Source organism: Neoarthrinium moseri (assembly GCF_022829205.1).
Source record: "Neoarthrinium moseri strain CBS 164.80 chromosome Unknown scaffold9_Wmoseri_CBS_16480, whole genome shotgun sequence".
NCBI classification, from domain to species: Eukaryota; Fungi; Ascomycota; class Sordariomycetes; order Amphisphaeriales; family Apiosporaceae; genus Neoarthrinium; species Neoarthrinium moseri.
In genome coordinates, this window is record NW_026055123.1 from 246,305 (window position 1) to 263,706 (window position 17,402).

The 17,402-nt window shown below is 53.6% G+C and overlaps 7 protein-coding genes across 7 annotated transcripts; 6 read left to right on the forward strand and 1 right to left on the reverse strand.

The window, feature by feature from the left end:
* Positions 1 to 380: 380 nt before the first annotated feature.
* On the forward strand, positions 381 to 1,919 carry JN550_003668 (uncharacterized protein; the record flags this gene model as incomplete). The annotated part of the gene is made up of 2 exons (XM_049315097.1): positions 381 to 748; positions 809 to 1,919. The coding sequence occupies 2 exons, from the start codon at positions 381 to 383 to the stop codon at positions 1,917 to 1,919; spliced, it is 1,479 nt and encodes a 492-aa protein (XP_049174238.1).
* Positions 1,920 to 2,727: 808 nt separating this feature from the next.
* Positions 2,728 to 5,030, forward strand: JN550_003669 (uncharacterized protein; the record flags this gene model as incomplete). Its single annotated transcript, XM_049315098.1, has 3 exons — positions 2,728 to 3,252; positions 3,332 to 4,021; positions 4,077 to 5,030. 3 exons carry the CDS (start codon positions 2,728 to 2,730, stop codon positions 5,028 to 5,030), a joined length of 2,169 nt encoding a protein of 722 aa, XP_049174239.1.
* A 176-nt stretch (positions 5,031 to 5,206) lies between these two features.
* JN550_003670 (uncharacterized protein) lies at positions 5,207 to 6,592 on the reverse strand (the record flags this gene model as incomplete). The annotated part of the gene is made up of 1 exon (XM_049315099.1): positions 5,207 to 6,592. The coding sequence occupies one exon, from the start codon at positions 6,590 to 6,592 to the stop codon at positions 5,207 to 5,209; it is 1,386 nt and encodes a 461-aa protein (XP_049174240.1).
* Positions 6,593 to 7,041: 449 nt separating this feature from the next.
* Positions 7,042 to 7,952, forward strand: JN550_003671 (uncharacterized protein; the record flags this gene model as incomplete). The annotated part of the gene is made up of 2 exons (XM_049315100.1): positions 7,042 to 7,275; positions 7,341 to 7,952. 2 exons carry the CDS (start codon positions 7,042 to 7,044, stop codon positions 7,950 to 7,952), a joined length of 846 nt encoding a protein of 281 aa, XP_049174241.1.
* A 737-nt stretch (positions 7,953 to 8,689) lies between these two features.
* Positions 8,690 to 9,064, forward strand: JN550_003672 (uncharacterized protein; the record flags this gene model as incomplete). The annotated part of the gene is made up of 1 exon (XM_049315102.1): positions 8,690 to 9,064. The coding sequence occupies one exon, from the start codon at positions 8,690 to 8,692 to the stop codon at positions 9,062 to 9,064; it is 375 nt and encodes a 124-aa protein (XP_049174242.1).
* Positions 9,065 to 10,957: 1,893 nt separating this feature from the next.
* On the forward strand, positions 10,958 to 13,300 carry JN550_003673 (uncharacterized protein; the record flags this gene model as incomplete). Its single annotated transcript, XM_049315103.1, has 4 exons — positions 10,958 to 12,460; positions 12,516 to 12,989; positions 13,037 to 13,168; positions 13,238 to 13,300. 4 exons carry the CDS (start codon positions 10,958 to 10,960, stop codon positions 13,298 to 13,300), a joined length of 2,172 nt encoding a protein of 723 aa, XP_049174243.1.
* A 2,290-nt stretch (positions 13,301 to 15,590) lies between these two features.
* JN550_003674 (uncharacterized protein) lies at positions 15,591 to 17,249 on the forward strand (the record flags this gene model as incomplete). The annotated part of the gene is made up of 1 exon (XM_049315104.1): positions 15,591 to 17,249. One exon carries the CDS (start codon positions 15,591 to 15,593, stop codon positions 17,247 to 17,249), a length of 1,659 nt encoding a protein of 552 aa, XP_049174244.1.
* Between the last annotated feature and the right edge of the window lie 153 nt (positions 17,250 to 17,402).

The window sequence follows — 17,402 nt, forward strand, 5'->3', positions numbered from 1 at the left end:
TCAGGTGAAGCAACCTCACAACACGGGCTGCTTCTTTATCAACCACAAAAGAGTCCGTCCGCCTCGACCCGCCACCATTACCTCTCGCCAAGACCCGACGAGTTCCATCTTCTAGTCGTATCCAAAGCAGCCGTCTTGCTCCTCCTGACTTCCTGCGACCGTTTCCTTGCCAACTCGGGAGCTTAGATCGCGACGTCCCGCCGAGCCTGCTCCAGGTGTCTACTGCCTGTCGGGGTTTTGCACGCGACATCCATCTCCAACCCAGCGTAGGAGACGGCACACTACCAGACCGTTGTACTTCCCACCTCCCCCTTCTACCCACTCTCCCTCTCGAGCGCATTTGTCCTCCGAGACACACGGCGCCCCTCAACGCGCCCACCATGGCAGTCGAAATCGCGATGAACACGCCGCTGGCGGATGCCCTCAACTCGGCTATGCGGCCCAAGCTCGTCGAGGTTGGCTGGGCTGCCGACGGCGATGACTCGCCTCTGTCCGAGTACATCCTTCTTATGCTCGTCAATGGCAAGACACAGGACGAGATCGCCAGTGAACTAGCCGGCGACCTGCTCAACCTCGGCCCAGACGATGCCGGTGCCAAGGACTTTGCCCGATGGCTCTTTGATGAGATCGAGGCCTATAACAGAAATGGCCAAGCTGGCGGTGATATGGCAGGTGTCACCGGCCAAGATGCCGACATGGAGGGCGTGCAAGACACCGGCTTCAATGCCCCGTTGTCTGAGCTCAATGCGTAGGTCACATCATGTCCTGCAAAGCATCATCGTCATCAGTGATACTAACACCCTACTAGCCCTACAGGTCCAAAGTCCATGCGCAACGGCGACGTGCGCGGCAACCGAGGCAAGCGCATGATCGGCCAGATGAACCGTGCCATGGACCGAACCCACGACTCGGTCCTCCACCGCGTTCGGGGTGCGAACGGCAACGAGAGAATCAACGCGCACAGCAGGCAACCCCCGACCGGCCCCCGCGGTGCTGGCCGGATGGGCAACCGCGCCATGAACAACCGTGCCAACAACATCGTCCACGGCATGGCCGCCCAGATGCAGGGCATGCCGGGGGTGCCCGGTATGCCCGGTATGCCCGCCATGGACCCCAACTTCATGATGGCCAATGCCAATGGCCAAGGAGATCTGTATGCGCTTCTTCAGCAGCAAAACCAGATGATGGCCACCCTACTTCAACAAACCCAGAACCAGGGCCAGGGTGGAGGACGCGGCGGTCGCGGCGGCAGGTCATTGTTTGAGCGAACAGATCGCGGGCGCGGTGGCTTCAAGAGGGGTGGCCATCACGGAAACGGCCACCACGCTCGCCAAGAAGACGGCTCCAACGGCGCAGCCGAAGGTGACGACGTTGACATGGGGGGCGAAAGACAAAACCAGAACCCCGAAACGACAGTTTGCAAGTACAACCTGTCATGTACCAACCGGGACTGCAAGTTCGCCCACCAGTCACCAGCGGCTCCTCCGGGTATTACTGTAGACGTCAACGACGTCTGCACGTACGGTGTCGCCTGCAAGAACTTCAAGTGCGTCGCCAAGCACCCGTCCCCGGCCACCAAGCGTGCCCACCAAGGCGAACAGGAGTGCAAGTTCTGGCCCAACTGCGCCAACCCGAGGTGTCCCTTCAAGCACCCCGACATGCCAGCCTGCCGCAACGGCGCCGACTGCAAGGTTGAGGGCTGCAAGTTCACGCACGTTCAGACCAAGTGCAGATTTAACCCTTGCACCAACCGCTACTGCCAATACAAACACGACGAGGGCCAACGCGGGACATTCCAGGACAAGGTCTGGACGGCCGAGGGTGGTGACCACGTCAGCCAGAGGCAGTTTGTCAACAGCGAAGCCGAAGAGGTCGTCATGCCCGGCTCGGAAGCCGCCATGGACGAGGAGGTGGCTTAGGGGGCCTTTGGCCATCCAGCCCTGATGGCCCGTACAGGTACGGGCCGGGAAAGTTCGGCGATTCACGAATCCGGGTTCAGGGACTTGGGAGGAGCGATGTGAAGCAGTGATGTCGGAAATTGGCAGCAAGAAGCATTACCATCCCCTGCTACGCACCGACAAGCGGATGCTCAACCACGAAGCTTGAGGGTGATGTTCAGGGTGGTCTGGCCCAGGGGGGAGGACGAGAGGGACAGCAGCGATTGGAATTTGTACAGTATGATTATGGACATTTCGGAAATGGCATGATGCCTTCCAAAGGCAATCACCCGGCGTTCGGGGCTTTTGACACTAGATGATACAGGCGTTCTGTGGCTATAGGAAAAGTCAGGGACTTCTGATTCTTGAGCGATGACAAATATACCCATGTGCATTCTGTGATTCCTCCCACTGCTAAGACTTGGTCTCATTGAACTTGCATCCTGAGGTGACAGGCTGAAGATATCTTTTATATAGAATAGTGATGACACATGAATTCACACTTCAAATTTTTTTTTAAATCTTTCCAACATTCAGCCACTCATATTGACCTCCATTGGGATTTTTTTCGTATGATGCCGCACCGCACAGCACGTCATGATTCTGGAGGTGGCCTGATGGGAGCCGTGGTCCCTTGCATCATGCGGTGGCGCTAGGAAAATCAGCCGAGGCGAGGCGTGTGGCCTGCAGTACGGCAACGCTCTCCTCCCTCTGCAGTCCCAACGCAGGGTCTCGCAAAGCGCAGCCTCGACATGAGAGCAGCACGATAGCCTGCCATTGCCCGCGTACAATGGCCTCCAGACTCCCCGACGACCTCTTCATAACGCTGTTGAGGTCTGCGTATGGCAATGCACGGCATAGCTTGGCCAGCCGCAGGCCCGCCAGAGCTCCGAAGCTCCCCGCCGACGCCGCCGCCAGTCGACGACAACTCAGTTGCCTGACCCTGGGTCGCACACGCGCAATTGGCCCAGCACAGGTACGACTTCTGTCCGCCTTGCAGCGCGGGAGGCGAGGGTATGCGGCGGTCGACTCCACCAAGCGCGCGGGGCCGCACTTCGAGCAGAAGCCGCGCCAGATAGCCATCCTGGGCGGCGGCGTCACTGGCCTCACGGCGGCTCACTACCTGGCCAGACATGCCACCAACGCGCACATCACCCTCTACGAAGCCAGTGACCGCCTTGGCGGCTGGGTCGACGGCAGGCGGACGCCGATAGACGATGGCGCGGGCGGCGAGGTTCTGATGCAGCGCGGGCCGCGTATGCTGAGGTCCGGCGCCACCTCCAACAAGTACGACGACCTCGTGTTCTACGATGTGGTACGTCCGGCCCAACGGCCCAAGGCCCAGTCCTCTTCTCTTGCTTTGGGACCGTCGAGCTGACCCCTGAAACCCACAGGTTGCAAACCTCAAGCTCCAGAGCAAAGTCAAACACCCCAAAGCGGCCGCCGGCACACGCTACATCTACTACCCCGACCACCTTGTCCAGCTTCCCGAGCCAAAGCTAACGTTTGAAAACATCACGAAAACGCTACGGTCGCTCTTCAGTGAGCCGATATGGACCGGCTGCATGAGTGCATTCTGGAGGTGGCAATCTTATTTCAACTCCACCCCAGAGGAAATCGAGAGCCGGAGGCTCGGCGCTGGCAGCCTGAACTCGGCCTTCAATACGGACGAGTCCGTCAGCGAGTTCCTGGGCCGGATATTTGCTGACCCTGACGCGCCTCCCATCAAGAACCTTGTCTCGGGTATGCTTCATGGCATATATGGCGGTGATGTGGCCAAGCTCAGCGCTAAGCACACCATCTTTGACAGGTTCTGGTACCAGAGCAAGTATCCTCTGCATGAGGGCTTCCTCTGGTTTGCGCTCAAGGACTTCTACCTGCAGTACGACATGTTGGACGGACCAAACAGCCGTCAGATCATCGAGATGGCCGAGGCTGCGAGGAGCCACAATCTGATGGCTTTCGAGGACGGCCTGATTACTCTCGTTGATGCGCTATCTGCGGATCTGAAGGGCCGGAAAAACGTCACCATCAAAACCAACACCCCGGTCTCGTCCTTGGAGTACAAGGGCGGCCGCGTCGAGGTAGGCGTGCCCAAAGACAACAGCTGCGTGTACACAGCTAACGTTGCGATGGCAGATCTTAAGCGACAACGGTGAACGGGTTCGATACGATCAGGCGCTGAGCACACTGTTCTCGGGCCAGCTGGCCGACTTGGCAAAGCCCGCCAATTCTCTTCCATCGCTCGCCGCTACCGAGGCCGTCTCGATCCAGGTTGTAAACCTCTGGTACCCTGATGCGGACTTGTTGAGCCAGAACCCGGGCTTTGGCTACCTCATTCCTCAATCTGTCGACCCCGAGCAGAATCCGGAGTGCGCACTTGGCGTTCTCTTCGATTCTGACATTGAAACCGGCAAGGACGAGACCAAGGGAACCAAGCTAACTGTCATGCTTGGAGGCCATTACTGGAGCGATTGGCCTGTACTGCCTACCGAGGAGATGGGCATTGCCATGGCGCGGGCCGTTGTCGAGCGCCATCTCGGTATTTCGCCGGACGAACATGTCGTCGCTGGTGCGAAGCTCTGCCGCGACTGCATACCGCAGCATACTGTGGGCCACTTCGACCGTCTGCGCAAGGCCCACTATGAGCTGGAGGCTGCGTTCAAAGGCAAGCTGACCGTCGCCGGCCCAAGCTACACTCAAGTTGGCGTGATTCCAGCCATGCGCTCGGGCTACGACGCGGGCATGCGCATCGCAAAGGGCCACGGACAACCATGGTTCCGGCATCCGGAGAAGGACAAGGGGATGTGGGGCCACCACAACCTGTTGCTCAAGCAAATACGGGAGAGGACCGGTCAAGCACCCGAGATCATGGATCATATCGGGACCACGGGCCTGGAGTGGGCTACCGAGAGCCCGGCTTCGCAGATGACGCAGGGCGAGCAGCAGTTCCTCTGGTTCAAGACGTGGACCAAGGAGAGCGAGAGGTTCCTGGACGGTCAGGGGAAGTGGAAGCCCGATGACCAGAATCCCATGAGGCATACTCTTCTCCCCAGCCCAGACAAGACAGAGAAGCAGGCTCCCCAGAAGTAGACGGACCTGGCAACCAGGGACCGTTCCGTATCCTTCTTAAAAGCGCTGCGTGTGGATAGAAATAGCATCTAGACCTGACGGTGTGTACCATCATAGAGTTATTAACAGTGTACATATATGGTAATGGTCACTTCCGTGACTGTCCCAACCACGTCTTTCCCACCTCGTTATCAGTCTCAAGAGATACTCTGCAGCCCTACGAGAGCCTCCACAACCTTCTCTGCAAACACTGGATCATTGATCTCAACCGCATGACGCTCGACCCGAATCCCACTCCCCTCAAGTCCCTCCTCCAGACCCCGGAACAGCGCCTCGTCCGCCGCGCGGTCCTCAAACGGCCCGCCCTTTCCCGAAATCATGCTGATGCCCTCAGTCGGCAGCAGCACGCGGACCCTGTCGGGCCGCCGGGAGGCCCGCAGCTTTTCCACCATAAAAGCCGCCACCCGCCGGCTCTCGTCAGCGCTCGTGCGCAGCAGCGTCACGGCGGCGTTGTGCTCGTGCAGCGTGCGCCGGCCGGCCTCGGCCTCACGGGCCAAGGCCGCGGGGACGCTGGGCCGCGGGCCGAAGTTGACCATGTCGCAGGCGCCGACGCTGAGCACGAGCGGGAGGCCGGCGGCGCCGGCGGCGGCCAGCCGGTCCGGCCCCGCGCTCAGCACGCCGCCGCCCACCTCGTCCGCCACCTCGGTCGTCGTCAGGTCCACCACGGCGTCGAACTCGCCCGCCGCCACCAGCGCCTCCATCGCCCGCCCGCCCGCCCCCGTCGCGTGGAACACGACCACCTCGGCCCCGTGCGGCGCCCGCGTCAGCAGCGCCCGGATCCGGTCCGCCCCGGGCGTCGTGACCCCGAACATGGTCAGCGCGATGCGCTGCTTCCGCTGCTGCCGCGGTGCACCGTCTGCCTGGGACGGCGAGGAGCCCGTCGTCGTTGTCGTCGATGACGCGTACGCCCGCGCCATGCCGGCCATGGCCGCCGCCGCGTTGCCCAGCACGCGCTCGGACAGGAAGTTGAGCCCGGCAATGTCGACCACGCTGTACATGAGCGTCAGGTCGACGCCGCCGACCAGGTGGCCCACGTCGCCGCTGGCCATGGTGCTGACCAGCAGCTTGGGCACGCCGATGGGCACGGCGGCGCGCATCACGGCGGCGACGATCGAGGACCCCGTGCTGCCGCCTATGCCGATGATGCCGTGGACCGGTGGGTGGTGGCTGCGGCTGTCGTTCTCGTCCTGGCCGGAAGTTTGGGACGACGTCCTGGGGTTACCAAGCTGAGCGTGTATGTAGGATGTCGCCGCCGAGGTGATGGTCTTGGAATACGCGGCTCGCGTCTGTGAGGCCATGTCCGGAGGCGGTTTTGAAGATGTGGTCCGTACTAGTTGGTCTGGGGAGACTGTGATCAACGGGTTGGACACGGCAGTCCGCCCGATATCGATGAGTGTTAGACGGCTGTCAGGATTTAGTGTTGAGAGCCGGTTGTGCACGAATGTGATTTCTTCCATCTTGGTGTCGCATGTTGCCAGCAGTATTATGTGAGGCCGCTCGCCTGGTGTCCTGGATTCCGACATCTTTGGGGGCGGATAAAGCAAGGTTCAATATGTTTATTTGTAAATACACGGCTCCGTACCTGACTTATAGAGTTGTTGGATGGGCCTAGTGCAGGCTGGTAGAAGATCAGGTCGGGGTTACGTAAGGAGGACGAGGCCGTCTAGATTTGCAGCTATGATGAGGCAGCAATTTGTCTTAGCGAGTATAATACGATACACCACCCAAACAGGGGCTGTAGAGTATCAAGGCTACGTACCCGAGTTCAAATCCGTACCTCGTTTGATGTCGTTAGGTAAACGGCTCAGCCGTGTAAGACCAAGTGGGGAAATGGCCCCGTTGCGTCATGGTGCATAGTTGCTCCCAAGAGCAGCGCTATGCGTGAGCAGTTGCTTCTGCATTCATTCAGGGGTCGTAAACTATCTGATTTATAAGCCAAGGCTTTACCTCGTGTACCACTCGTTGCAATAGCATGCCTAGACCCACGAAACGTGAGGATGTCCTCGCACACCTGCGCGCCGCCCTTTCGAGGGGTGAGGCCATCGTTGGCGCGGGAGCCGGCACCGGCTTGAGCGCCAAGTGCGTTGAAAGCGGTGGCGGCCATCTGATAATAATCTACAACTCTGGACGGTTTCGGATGGCTGGCCGGGGCAGCTTGGCCGGACTGATGCCGTATGGAGATGCCAACAAGATTGTGGTCGAGATGGTATGGCCCCCCAGGCACCGGCTCATTGAAGCCTATCTACGCTTAATCTACTAACCTCAAACCAGGCCTCCGAGGTTCTACCCATTGTCAAGTCTACTCCCGTGCTTGCGGGTGTCTGCGGCACGGACCCGTTCAGGGAGATGCCGTACTTCCTATCCCAGCTGAAGGCCCTCGGCTTCAGCGGCGTCCAAAACTTCCCCACCGTCGGTCTCATCGACGCGGGCTCTGTGTTCAGACAAAACCTGGAGGAGACAGGAATGGGCTACGGCATTGAGGTCGATATGATCCGCGAGGCGCGCCGGCAGGACTTCTTCACCTGCTCGTACGTCTTCAGCCCTGACGACGCCATCAAAATGACCGAGGCCGGATCCGATGTTATCGTGGCGCACATGGGCCTCACGACTTCTGGAAGTATCGGCGCCCAGACGGGCATTTCGTTGGAGGAGTCGGTCAAGAGGGTACAGGATATCCGAGATGCGGCAGCGAAGGTGCGGGATGACGTGATTGTGCTGTGCCATGGTGGGCCGATTGCGACACCTGAGGATGCGGCGTATGTGCTGGGCAAGACAAAAGGGGTTCAGGGGTTCTTTGGTGCCAGCAGCATGGAGAGGCTGCCCACGGAGCAAGCCATCAAGGGTGTTACAGAGGAATTCCGGAGGGTCAAGCTAGGTGCCTAATATGAGAGGACAAACTTGTGTTTCAGAAGTTCTTTCTGGGCATTAATTGGTAACGGGAATCTAGACAAAGCGAGGCTCCTTCCTACAGATTCGCAGACCCCGCACCCAGAGATGTCAGCTTAACCAATATGTGGGGAGTACTGCTGGTCTGAAAAAGAAGAGGTCTCATACAGCTTGTACTCGATGCATTTCATCATCTGCTCTCATCATCACCCCGTGTACTCTATGACTAAAGCTGCGAACGACGTCAAGCTGGAAACCAAACGTTGAACCATTACCACTCAATACCCGTCACAGCCTGTTATTTGCAGTACATGTGTCCACACCGTTGCCTTCCTGTAATCCATTTTCAATAACCCCTTTTTAGTCTTACCACCAGTCAGTTCAGTTGCACCATGGAGGAATCAGTTGTTTTGTCAAGATTCGATCAGATTTTTCATTCTGGTCTAGTGAAGTTCGATAAAGATCAGAAAACCGTTACGCATGATGAAGAAGGTCTGAAGGTAGTTCGATCGGGAGACAACAACCCAAATGCTTGAAAGATACGTTACTAAAAGAGTCACGGCATAGTTTCAGTTTATACTTACCTGTGCTCTCTCGCAAAAGCCTTCATTAGGCGCTCGGCAGGATAGTAAAGATAGTGACAGCCATGCTCAGTGAAGACAGGACGGAAGTGACATCAACAGAGAATTTTTGAAATTGGCGATGTCGGTAGCAGCCACTTCCTCTCGGCAAACATGTTCTGCTTCGCTAGACCACGCCTCATGCTCTTGACCTCCAATCCACTGGCTCGGCAGTACGAGCCTCTTCACAATATTGATGTGGAAGCGGCTTGGACTCTTCTGAACAATTTCGACAACGAGTACGTTGCGTTCTTCAATTGTGGCCAAGATGCTGGGAGCAGTCGAATGTGTAAGCATATGCAGCTGATGCCACTTCCGAAGGACACTTTTGCAGCTTTTCTCGATCGGGACGATGGGAAGGAACCCAACGTCCCCTTCTATTGGTTTTATCGACGATTGCAGCCCCAGGTCACAACCATATCTATTGTAATCCCAGCCTACGAAGAGCTTTGCGGCACAGCAACGCTCGCTCCTGCTCTTGCTCACTGACGGTCACCTTGATTCCGCGGATAGATTGATTGAGACACGGCTAATGTGCATTGAGCACAACGAAAGCATCGAAAGCTACTTTCTGAGATGCGTTAGAGTCTAAATCATGGAGTGTTGGGTTGATGAGGATAGTTGGCGGAAAACAAATGGCGAGTTTAGACACCTTATTATGAGTTAGTGAAAACGTCTCAGACCTTCTATAGAATTTAAGATGCTAAACAGTAGATGATGTTGTATACTACGTTAGAGAGTTTCAAAATGCAAGGCTCCCTTTTGCTTGGCGTCTATTTGTCCGACCTTACAAGATATCGTGAATGCTATAATTGGAACAGCACGTTACCGAAGGTTGGAGCTGAGGAAAGAGGCGGAAAAAGACGGTTTGAGTCGGAGAAGTTAAAGTTGTTTTATGACTTGAGCTCATGGTGAATTAGTGGTTTTGGAGATGGTAAGTATCGTCTGTAGAAAAGACAGAAAAAAGTGATTGTCTACTAGGCATAGATCATCCAAAACTTTCCACGTAGAGCCACAGCAAGCTATAGTTTTACTCTTTATAGGTTGCTAAACAATTGATTGTGCTAGTAGTTAGTTATTGTTTTGGACTTATTTGCCGCCTAGAGACCCTTAGAATACTCCGTAGGAAGTAACATGACAAATTTGAAAGTGCTGACTTCGAAGACTTCTGAGTGCTTCAAGACGTAAGATACAAGGCTCTCTTTTGCTTGGCGTCCACTTGTACGACCTCAAAAGGTATGGTGAATGCTATAATTGGAAACATGTTGCCTAAGGTTGGAGATGAGCACAGAGCTCAAAAGGGCTATAAAGGACCACTTAAGCTGAAGGCGAAGGTTGGGGTTGTTCTATATAATGAGCTCATATTGATTCAATGATTTCAGGAATGACAAGCATCATTGGTAGGATAGGATCTAGAAATGACTGAAAAGTAGAAAGAGGGAACAAGGAGGCTAATGCGGCATGATGATCTCAAGGCTGATTCCTTCAAATCCCTTGGATGAGGTCCCAGGCTACATTGCGCAGTTCCATCTGTGGTAATATTTAACCAACCTGATGCTGCAAAGGATGGAATTTGTAACCAACCAACATCTTGACCCCGCAAATGATTGAAGAGTGACCAACCAACCATGCAACAGACCACCAGGCCTATGCAGTCCAACGGCAGCACTGCCTCAGTCTGGAACCCAATTGTGGCAAGCTCAATGGAACCTTTCTGGGAAATTCATGTCATTCTCATCTGCCCGTTCGCCCTCATGCCTTCCCTGGTCTTCGAGTTTGGGGCATTCTATTCTTGGGATAGTGGTACATAACTTTGCAGTTTCAGCATTATGCACCGAAGACTCGAGCTATCCAGACCTATTAAGGGGTATTCCATTACAACTTAATGAGGTCTTCGATAATCAAAATGCAATGGAATAGATATGTAAGCCCACACTCTAGGAAACAAGACAACGGGGATAAATTATGCACCCGTCGCAGCAACTAAGAATGATTCTTGCTTAACATGCGCAGATTCTATACATTCTATCTATAAGGAGACCAATTTTACCGGTTCTAGCGAATACATTCAAGACTTGGGTAACAGTCTGGCACCAGCGTTTAACGTAGTAAATGATACCAGTGTGGAGGCATGAAGCCGGTGATTTCCCGATTCCTATCAACATTGTCCCGAGGTGATCCCGTCTTCTAAGTTTCCAACACGTTTCTGAAGTGCCTTCACTAGTTACGATGCCGTGCAGCACTTGTGGCTTACCTACCTCGCGTCCTCTCTCGAGTTGCTGAGAGAACATTGAGGCCATCTAACCTTGGATACTCCCTCTTTCCCCACAATAAGCCATACATCCCACCCGCAGGAGGCTTGAAGCACGCCCGCAAGTTAACATGCCTCTTGTCAGCGTATCATGTCTGCTTTGCGGTAGTGAAATTGACGAGTCAGAGCACCTCCCGGATTGGATGGGCCGATTTCGGGCGCTCTATACTGTGCTTCAGGAGTGGGATTCCGCACAAATATCTAGGGCTAGCGAACGGCGGCCAGACTCAGACCTTGTTCCGCTTGATCAGGCAATAACGCAGGCTGTCAGGCATCTGGACTTAACCGAGCCGACCATCGATGGAGACTTTATCAAGATACACCTATCACCAAAGCGTTTTGGAGAGCCATACCCCCCGCCTCTGCCCTTGACGCCGCTGCCTCTCTGGGGTTTTGCGTTACATGCAAGCTGCTGGAGTCTGCTGGGGGTGAATTACCCACGTCTGAGATCGGAGCCAACTGCTTGCATCCAAGCTCTGTTTCATCTTTGCAGATCGCAGCCAATAAATCTCGGTACCATGGACTGGGGTCACGACTATGGTGGGCTGTTCTGTCGAACACCTGAATCTCATGAATTGCTGCCAGGTGAAGACACCCAGCTTCAAACACCGCAATCCTCGGACAGGTTGTTTCACTGCGACCCGTTCCACATCCCACAGTTGACTGCTCAAGCTCATACCTCTGGTGCATTGCCTGGCATAGAGCCAGTACGACAACATTGCTCTCGGGATCAGGGTTCTGCAAACCGTGACGTAGACCCATTTCATCGTTTCCCGCTCGAAATTGCCACGGATATCCTGGTTCTCCTTCAATCAGCAGACGTAGCCAGTCTTCGCCTAGCATCGAGAAGTTTTGCAAACAGGCCATTGCTGGACTGCTTTTGGCGATCACGATTCTGCGCAGGCCAAGAATTTGCCCACCTCTTCGAATACGCTTCATCGAAGCATACTCCCGCAAGAGAGTTATTCGAGACTGCGAGGTCTATACGGCATCTTCCAGCTGTAAATAATCGGCGTCGCGTCTGGTCACTCGCTTCTTTCCTGGCCAGCCTGATTGAGTCCAGGTTAGGGGCATCACGTTGTGATGGAACGCCTTGCCAATCATTTTTTGAGCCAGACGCCAACCCCGAAAAAGGAAAATGGCTCGTTGCGCAAGGCACCGTTTCTGACGCAAAGACACACCTCACATTTACAGAAGGCTCTCGACCCTTGTTTAATCGGCTGCTTTCGCCCGGGGCCTTAGCTGCCGCCGGCTGCGTTTCTTTCATTTGCATCGGTGATAGAAGATATGTCACAGGCTTCAGATTGACTCAACACGGCGGAGGTATGTTGCAGTTTGGTTATCGCCAGCCCGAGCAGGAAACCAAAATTATTTGGCCTGGCGACATTCCACAAAGCATCTCACTGTCTGGGATCGAAGTTGCGTTAGATCCAAGAGGCATCCGCGCTTTGCGATATCTCACTTCCTGTGGCAGATGCTCGAACTGGGTTGGAGAGCACGAAGGCCTTCCAAAAGCGAGACTGGTATCAATTGATGCAGATCACCCCCTACAGACTTTAAAGGGTGGTTTTGATGTGAGTCTGGCCAAATATTCAATTGCCCTCAGATTGGTGCTAAATATGTTCATAGGCTCTTAAACTCGTCTCGCTATCCATAAGCGTCGACACATTCAGAGGAAATCCCATCAGTCCTGATGGAAGACGTGAAATGTCAAAAGCCTGGTATCCTCAAGTTCCTGCTGATTCATTGAAATTCTCGGGTGTCGAAATCGGCCGGCTTTCGTATTCCCAAGTTTTCTCTCCGTTCTCAACTTGCTTGTTCGGCGGCAAGAGCGGAGAGCTGCTTCCACATCTCACTCAAGTCACGGTGTGGACGGTCACATCACCGCAGCACGCCCTGTGGGAAAACAGATTTCCTTGGGCTATAGTTTTTCACTATGATCGCCCAATTGATGGCTGCGAGACGAGAACCTTGGGTCTCGTACCTCGGACCGAACATAATCTTACCCAAGCCCACAACTTCCAGATTAGCTCCGGGGAAGGTGAGCGTATCACTCGAATTGATGTTCACTACTTGACCGACAAATGTCCGGCGGCTTTTACGGTAAGCGTATTATAACGATATGATCGGTATATGTCTAACTTGAGAAGTTCTATACAAACCGGGTGCGGAGGACTCGGATCCCGCGCGGCTCCCTCGAGGATATTCCCGAGGACGAATTCTCTACGGAACAGCTAGTCCCAAAAGGAAAAGAGGTTATTATAGGTTTGTTTTCATCACTAGTAAGTATTGTCTTGTTGTGTACACCCAAGTCTGTTTTGGCGTTAAAATCAGATCTGATTATTTCATAGAAACAACGTACAGTACTCGAGAATCTTGGTATATTATGTATTGAGAGACCAGATGATAAATAAACAGATATATTACCGGTATTCGTGTTATATGAATGGGAGACAGTCCATTTACCTGTCCCGGCACTCCCGACTACCTTGCAAAAATGTGCACAACTTCATTCCCAATATGATTTGACCAACTTGGCGCTGCAAAAGATGGAATACGCGGCCGACCAACCAATCAGCTGACCACCAGGCTGAGCCTTCCTGGTTCCCAGCTTGAATCCTTCCAAATCACTGACGCGATTTGTGACCAACGAATAATAGGTAGGCTATGTCTGTTCTCCTGGAAATCGATAGTCATAGCGGAGGATGGCACAGCAGAACTCGTGGATTAATGGCTTTGCGTTAAAAGAATTATCACATCATGAGGCAAAACCAACATTCAGCCCTACGAAGGGTCAATGGCAGCACTGCCACAATTTGAACCCCAAGTGTGGCAACCCTGATTGAACCATTCCAGAAAACCCATCTCTTCCATCAACCAATTTGATTCATAGTTGTCTGAAACCTCTGAGCGCGTTCTTTGAATTCTCTGACAGTAGTCTTCAAGATGTGCGCCCCAATGTTGATTGGCGTCGCCAACACCCTGTTGCTATGTTCGGGACTCCAGAGACCTCTCTTTGAGGCGCAATCAGACACTTTGTCGCTGGCGCCAGCGCACGTTGAACTACCCGGCGGTTCTCCATTCAGTCTATGCAACGTCTCACGACCAACGGACCTCTTCCAGGTCACATCCATTAACATCTCCCCACAGCCTGTCTATATGTAGGTTCATTTGACGTGCCGATGATCACCTCGAAGCATGACGCCAAATATATACTGCTGCCTATTGACCATCACCAGCGATGACATGTTCACGGTCTACATTTATGGGTCTTTTCGAGACACTTTCTCCAACTCGAATGCAACCGTCGAGCTCGCGGCGGACTGTGGCTCGCATTGTGAAGAATATGGGGTTCCGCCACCACCTTACGATCGCGATGAAACCTTTACGATGGGCTTTTGCGACATGAGTATGATTCAGCAGCCGCTTGGGGGCAAAAAGTCAACTTGTCCTCCGGAAAAAGGATATGCTATAATGATGTCAATGGGCTGGGTTGTGCCCATGTTCGTGCACGCTCCTGTAACTTGTCCTTTCCCTTTCATACTTTCCCCCTCGCCTGATAGTCCAATTTTAATCAGTCAATACAGGCTTGGTATAACTTCACATTTGATGCCAAGACTGCTGAAGGCGAAAGAATTTATTGTTTAACGACGGAGGTCTGCTTAAGATGGGAAGACGAAGAGAAAAACAAAGGATACCCTCCAGGTCCCTGGACTAACTGTACATGGCCGAGATAAAGAGTTAGGGATCAAAAGCGATACGCGGTAGGGTCTGGGGCTACTGGGATATTTGAGGCAGTAGAACCACGGGCTATTCTGCAAGGAGGTTGGCTGGGACTTACCCTATGCGTCTTAAGGTCCTGATGAGTTGAACGCATACTTCTTAGATTGTACCAGAAGCAGGCGTGGCCAAGTCGGGCAGCTGGACCACGTCAAGGCCAATAGCAATGGTAATTTTTGTCTTTCTAATTCTTGAAATCGCCCCTTTGTCTGAGGGTTCGTGAGTTGACAAGCTTCTGAAGTACGAACCGCTGTCTTCCCGCGTCTACAGATGCAGGTGGCTTCCGCATAGGAAGTGCCTACTCCGGCCTTGTGACTTTTGTTTCCGGATTTCAACTCTTCCCACGAAACTGAGGGTAACGACAATGATTGCACACGTGATGCTATGAAGCGAACCACGGCGAGCATGGATGGAGATCATCGCGTAGAGTTAAGTACTGCTCGTAAGTAAAACAAGTCTGTTTGGTCCTGTAGACTATCTTTTCTAAGCTCTTTTGATTTCTACCACCAAATCATTCACCATGTGTGTTAAGATGTTGATGAACCAAGCCTTGGCATCGCATCGCATCGAAGTGCGATACAACTCATCGCATCACTAGGATTATTAATATCACAGGATTACACTGACCTAGCTTAGTAAGTCATCAAGTAGATGGGCACGCGTGATGGTCCGGACAGATCAATGTGACTGGTCAGCGAAGGTTGTCTTAGCCTGGCTTACCCTTTCCATAGGAGGCGCAGCTGAAAGAACAGCCCCGCATCTTACAGCCTCGTTGGCGATGACGAATCTTCATGGCATGGATGTTTAGTTCTGGTTTTGGCTCCGAGCTCTATATGTTTGATAACAATTTCATTCCTCATTCGACAAACTTACAGTCTCATAATCTTGTGTCGTCGTTTCTTGCAAGCATCTCTCATCCAAAAGATGTGGCTGATCGACACCGGAAGCGAGGAACTTCATCCAGAGGAGTTTTTTGAGGACAACCGTCCGCAGTATGCAATACTGTCTCATCGATGGGGCGCCGGCGAGGTCACGTTTGCTGATATGAAAGAGCCGGCCAAAGCCAGGGCCAAAGCCGGCTGGGTCAAGATCAGCAAGACCTGCGAGGTGGCCAGGCTATCCGGGCTGAGGTACGCTTGGGTCGATTCGTGCTGCATCGACCGGTCAAGCAGCGCCGAGCTCTCGGAAGCCATCAACTCGATGTGGCACTGGTACCGAGAGGCGACTGAATGCTATGCATTTCTAGGGGACCTGGACCTACGCTCCACCACCTCGAGCATCGAGGACCAGCTGAGGGCTTCGGAGTGGTTTCGCCGGGGCTGGACGCTGCAGGAGCTCATAGCTCCCAAGGCCAAGTCCTTGTTCTTCCACGACAAGGAGTGGAATGTTCTGGCGAACAAAGTCACGCTCTCCAAGCTCATCGCCGAAATCACCTCGATACCCCAGGAGGTTCTCCTGGACGCCAGTCTCGTGCGCCACTGCAGCGTCGCGCAGCGCATGTCATGGGCCTCGCGGCGCAAAACGACCCGGATCGAAGACGCCGCCTACTGCTTGCTTGGCATCTTCGACATCAACATGCCACTATTGTATGGAGAGCGGCAGAAGGCGTTTCGTAGACTGCAGCAAGAAATCATCGGCAAAAATAGCGACACCACCTTGCTTGCCTGGGAGCCTACCGATGAGGCCACGGGGGACGATGAGTACTGTGACATCTTTGCCCCCTCTCTCGCCGCATTCGCCAATAGTCACCACACGAAAATAGCCAAAGAGTTTAGGCCGCCCCAGTGGTACAACACCTCTAGTGGCCTAATCTTTCATGCTGAAACTTTCAGGTTACCAGTTGGAAACGTGATCAAGACAGTATTCATCCCCGGCGTCACAAACCCCAAGTACGGGGGGAAACTGCGTGGCAGTCTCTCAGTGTATGATGTCAACACCACTCTACTTTGTTTTGAGTTAGAAATGGTCGGTTCGGCTACATACTGCCGCAGAAATCATCCACAACTTCTCAAGCTGTCAAGTCGCGTATTCAGAGATATTGAGCATGTTACACAGCCTCCGTTCGGTATTAGGACGCTCAGTTTCCCACATTTGGCAGAGTCGTATATGTATAGCTCCAAGCTGCACCTGCGGACACCGCCAGAGATGAAGATGGTGCGGGCTTTTCCTGAGAAGTCGTGGAATTATGAGGGCAAGTTCTTCTTCTCGGTTGACGTGTTTCAGGTACTGGGTGCTTTGTTCAGGTTTCCGGAGGGCGACGACTTGATCTTCCTGGCTAGTTCCGTTTGGGACTCTCAATACAACGCCAAGTTCAAGATGCAGTTAATCAATAGGCGTCTGCTACCGGCGGTAGCAGATGCGGTATTGCAATGGACGCAGACAGAGGAGGTCGATGTCAGTGAGATGGAGTCTACACACCCTGAAACTGCCAAGCTATCCCACTCGACATCCGTTAAGATTCGTGGTCGAAAGCATGTCGTTTCTGCAAATTATGATCAGAGTAACGACACTCGTGATGGCCGTGGATCATGGCACCAACACATCGATATCTCAATAAGACCGCAAGGCATCACAGGTGGCTAAGGATAATGTTAGTGGAAGGACAAAGTACATGAGCCGCCTTGCTCGTTGATTCTTTGACCTACTTCTCGTGCCATACAACTCACAGCCCACAATAACAAGGAAGGCGGCAGAAAATAGAGGGCCAGCCAACCACAATAGAGAAAGCAACGAGAA